Below are 4,830 nucleotides of genomic sequence, written 5' to 3'. Positions count from 1 at the left end.
GGGGGAGGGGACAAAGAGGGGGACGCGGGGCGCGGGGGGAGGGGAGGGGAGGGGAGGGGGAGGGCGCGGGGCGGGCGCGGGGGCGGGGCCGCGCCGGAGCTCGCGGGGCCCGGGACCCGGTTTAGAACCTGCCTCCGGAGTGGCCAGATTGAACGCGAGGACCCGGCCCCAGCCAAACCCCCAGACCGTTACTCCGGCCTCCGCCTGGGGCGGGACGCGCGCGGCCCCGGCGCCTCCGAGGATGGAAAACCTGCGGAGCAAAGGGGACAAAACAGAAAATGCAGGCGGGGGGTGGGGGCGGGGGCGGGGGGAGAAGGAAGCCGCGCGGGCTTTATATGGCTTTCTTTGCCTTAGAAAAAAAGGGAGAAAGGGAAAAGGAGGAGAGACCGAGGGGGAGAGCGAGGAGCGAGCCCACGTGCCCGGGAGGCGTTGTGTTAAAGCGCCACCTTCCGTCGACCCGGGCGCGGCGGGCTCCCCGGGCGGGCTCGGGCGCGCGCGGCTCCGGGAAGCAGCTGCACCCACCGGGGGCGCGCCGGGCCGCACCCGCCCGCACCCGCCCGCCCCGCCCGCCCCGCCGCGCGCGCCCGAGCCCGAGCCCGAGCCTGTGCACCCGGACAGCGAGCGCGCCAGGTCCGCGGCTCCGGGGGACCCCGGCACAAAGGGGGTGCGGGCCCCGGCCCGGACTGGCCCGGTTCGCCGCGGCTCGCGAGCATCCCGGGGAGAGGCGCATCTGTGCACGCACGCGGGTGTTTTTTTTTTTTTTTTTTTTTTTTTTAAATAACATATCTCCAGACGTGCCTCCCCCTTCTCCCCCACCCCCCATCTTTGCAAAGCAGCCCCGAGGGCGGGGGGGGTAGGGGGCGTGGCCGAGGAGTTAATAAAGGGAGATGGGCGGAGCCGGCCCGCAGCCATTGGCTGGCCCGGGGAGTGATGTCACCCATATGACACCCTGATAACTAGTTGGGAGAGAGCCCTCAACTTTTTGCAGAAGGAGCGCGCGCGCCTGGGAGTGCTCGGGGTCCGGCGCTTGCGGCGGGAGCCACCAGCCGAGCAGAGAGGGAGAGAGAGAGAGAAAGAGAGAGAGAGAGACACACACAGAGGGGTCCCGGGCTGCTCCGACCGCCGCCGCCGCCGCCGCCGCCGCCGCCGCCGCCGCCTCTCCGGTCGCGGCCGCAGCTTCCCGCGCGCGGGCGGCCGCCGCCGCCGCCGCCGCCGCCGCCGCCGCAGCCGCTGTGTGCAGCCTGGAAGGGGGGGCGGGGGGGAGGGGGGGAGCCGCGGACGCGGGGTACCGAGGACTTTGCAACTTGCCCGGGAAGGTGGAGGGGCGAGAGGGGGAGGGGGAGCTCCGCACGAGACCGAGCGGCCCGGGTTGGAGCGCCCAGCCCCGCGGCGGATCATGGTGCAGCAGGCGGAGAGCTTGGAAGCGGAGAGCAACCTGCCCCGGGAGGCGCTGGACACGGAGGAGGGCGAATTCATGGCTTGCAGCCCGGTGGCCCTGGACGAGAGCGACCCGGACTGGTGCAAGACGGCGTCGGGCCACATCAAGCGGCCGATGAACGCGTTCATGGTGTGGTCCAAGATCGAGCGCAGGAAGATCATGGAGCAGTCCCCGGACATGCACAACGCCGAGATCTCCAAGAGGCTGGGCAAGCGGTGGAAAATGCTCAAGGACAGCGAGAAGATCCCGTTCATCCGGGAGGCGGAGCGGCTGCGGCTCAAGCACATGGCCGACTACCCCGACTACAAGTACCGGCCCCGGAAAAAGCCCAAGATGGACCCGTCGGCGAAGCCCAGCGCCGGCCAGAGCCCCGAGAAGAGCGCGGCGGGCGGCGGCGGCGGCGGCGGCGGCGGCGGCGGCGGCGGCGGCGGGGGCGGCGCGGGCGCGGGCGCGGGCGGCGGCGGCGGCGCGGGCGGCGCCAAGACCTCCAAGGGCTCCGGCAAGAAGTGCGGCAAGCCCAAGGCCCCCGCGGCCCCCGCGGCCCCCGCGGCCGGCGGCGCCAAGGCGGGCGCGGGCGCGGGCGCGGGCGCGGGCGCGGGCGCGGGCAAGGCGGCGCAGCCCGGGGAGCTGGGCGGCGCGGCCGACGAGTACGTGCTGGGCGCCCTGCGCGTGGGCGGCGCGGGCGGCGGGGGCGCGGGCAAGACGGTCAAGTGCGTGTTCCTGGACGAGGACGACGAGGACGACGAGGACGACGACGAGCTGCAGCTGCGCATCAAGCAGGAGGCGGACGAGGACGACGACGAGCCGCCGCACCAGCAGCTCCTGCAGCCGCCGGGCCAGCAGGCGCCGCCGCTGCTCAGACGCTACAACGTCGCCAAGGTGCCGGCCAGCCCCACGCTGAGCAGCGCCGCCGAGTCCCCCGAGGGCGCGAGCCTGTACGACGAGGTGCGGGCCGGCGCGGCGGGGGGCGCGGGCGCGGGCGCGGGGGGCGGCAGCCGCCTCTACTACAGCTTCAAGAACATCACCAAGCAGCACCCGCCGCCGCTCGCGCAGCCCGCGCTGTCGCCCGCGTCCTCGCGCTCCGTGTCCAGCTCGTCGTCGTCGTCCTCGTCCGGCGGCGGCGGCGGCGGCGGCCCGGGCAGCAGCGGAGGCGGCGGCGGCGGCGGCGGCGGCGGCGGCGGCGGCGGCGGCGGCAGCAGCAGCAGCAGCAGCGGCGGCGAGGACGCCGACGACCTCATGTTCGACCTGAGCTTGAATTTCTCCCAGGGCGCGCACAGCGCGGGCGAGCAGCAGCTGGGGGGCGGCGCGGCGGCCGGGAACCTGTCCCTGTCTCTGGTGGATAAGGATTTGGATTCGTTCAGCGAGGGCAGCCTGGGCTCCCACTTCGAGTTCCCCGACTACTGCACGCCCGAGCTCAGCGAGATGATCGCGGGGGACTGGCTGGAGGCGAACTTCTCCGACCTGGTGTTCACGTATTGAGCGGGGCCGCCCCCGGCTTCTCGCTCCTTCTCTCCGCGGGGTGCAGAGCGGGGCTCCTCGGGAGGAAGTCGTGGTGGTGGCGATGATGATGATGATGATGATGATGATGATGATGGTGGTGTCGATGATGGTGTCGATGATGGTGGTGGTGGTGGTAGGGTGGAGGGGAGACCAGAAGATGCTGATCTTGATATGATGTCGTGACACAAAGAAATTGGAAAACGATGATGGAAATTTCGGTGGAGTTAAAAGTGAAATGAGTAGTTTTAAAACATTTTTCCTGTCCTTTTTTTTTTTTTTTTCTTTTTTTCTTTTTTTTTTTTGCTCCCCTCCCTTCCCTTATCGTGTCTCAAGGTAGTTGCATACCTAGTCTGGAGTTGTGATTCCCCATCCCCCCACCCCTCCCCAAATGTGTTTTTGTAATTACTATTTCTTTTTCCTGAAATTCGTGATTGCAACAAAGGCGGAGGGGACAGGGCGGGGGAGGGGAGGGAGGACCCGCTCCGGAAGGCGCTGTTTGAAGCCTGTCGGTCTTTGAAGTCTGGAAGACGTCTGCAGAGGACCTTTTGGCAGCACAACCGTTACGCTAGGGAGTTGGTTGGAGATTCCTTTTTTTTTTTTTTTTTTTTTCCCTTAAGAGATCTTAAAGAACTGGTGATTTTTTTTAAAAAAACAAACAAACACAAAAACAAAAAAGGGACCATTGCAACTTTTTTTATTTTATTTTATTTTTTTGGAGGGAGAAAACTGATGTCTTCTATGCATCCGATTCTTAACAAAACTGCAGGGAGCTTGAAAAAATGCAGACTGTACAAACGCTCACAAAAAAAAAAAAAAAAAAAACTGTGAACTGACTTAAGATCAGAGTTTACTTTTCAGATCAAATTGTTTATGGTTTTACAAATGTGATTTCTACTTGCCAACTTTTTTTTTGTAACTTGTTCCCTTATACCTCCTTGATTGAATACCAGACAGCCTAGACCTCAGTACAAAAGGTATTGAAACATTTTTGATACATAACAGACCTCAGTCTTTTTTAAAAATTAATATATTTTCAGGCGTATTTTTGTACAGTGAAAAGGGAACATTCTTGCTGTGTTTTTTCAGTAAGACTTTCAGGCACTTCTTCCCTTTTGATTTCTTTTTTTCCTCTGTTTTTTTTAGCATGCAAGTATGTTGGTACGTGATGTCCTGGTTTAAAAAGGATTAAAATTTTTAAATAATCCTTGCATCTAAAGGCCTTGTGGTTTAAAAAAAAAAAAAGCAAACTTTTTTTTGTACAGCTATAGTAGAGATTTGTTCAATATTTGTAGGTAAAGATTTATTGAAAATGGTGATATAGACCTCAGAGCTGTTATCTTAGTTTAAAGATTGTATATGTACTGTACTATACTAGGACTTTATGTATCTCATACGCTGTGATATGTGGATGGGGCCCCAGATGGAAGGTTTGAAACTGGATTCTCGATTTTTAGCAAAAAAAAAAAGAAAAAAAAAAGAAAAAAAGGCACATAGTTTAAAAAGTTTCTCATTTTGTGCAATATAATCTAAATAAAGTACAGACCATCTGCATATTTTGTAGCAAATGGTGGCAAAGCAGACTCAATGCACTGTCGACATCATTGCCTGTTTTTTTTTTTTTTTTTTTTTTTTTGTGCTGGAAGTCTGTATCTTGACAATTTTAATAAATCAGCTGGAACTGATAGAAACTCGCATCGCCAATAGTCTCTATAGAAGTCAAACTGGAGGTCCTGGGGTCGCAGCGCAGTGGCGAGGCTGTTGTGTGCGCGGGCGGGAGGCGGGGGTCAGGCTGCGAAGCGTCGCAGAGGCAGGCCCGGGTCTTTCTCCGCCTTCCGCGGCTACTTCTGGAAAAGGAGGGAGGAGGATCCTTTGCTTTCCGCCCTCCCTCCCCC

At 60.3% G+C, this 4,830-nt stretch overlaps 1 protein-coding gene across 1 annotated transcript; it reads left to right on the top strand.

Annotated features, from left to right (window-relative positions):
• The first annotated feature begins 1,268 nt into the window (after positions 1-1,268).
• SOX11 (SRY-box transcription factor 11) lies at positions 1,269-3,191 on the top strand. The gene has a single exon (XM_077844237.1). It carries the CDS (start codon positions 1,397-1,399, stop codon positions 2,915-2,917), a length of 1,521 nt encoding a protein of 506 aa, XP_077700363.1. The 5' UTR covers positions 1,269-1,396; the 3' UTR covers positions 2,918-3,191.
• Positions 3,192-4,830: the final 1,639 nt, after the last annotated feature.

This window comes from Canis aureus, chromosome 12 (genome assembly GCF_053574225.1).
Source record: "Canis aureus isolate CA01 chromosome 12, VMU_Caureus_v.1.0, whole genome shotgun sequence".
NCBI lineage: Eukaryota > Metazoa > Chordata > Mammalia > Carnivora > Canidae > Canis > Canis aureus.
The sequence above is the reverse complement of the archived record's forward strand: the minus strand, read 5'-3'. Positions and strand labels throughout refer to the sequence as shown.

What these genes read in the sequence shown, in the direction of transcription:
- SOX11 (XM_077844237.1), top strand. Translation starts at nt 1,397, where the DNA reads ATGGTGCAGCAGGCGGAGAGCTTGGAAGCGGAGAGCAACCTGCCCCGG.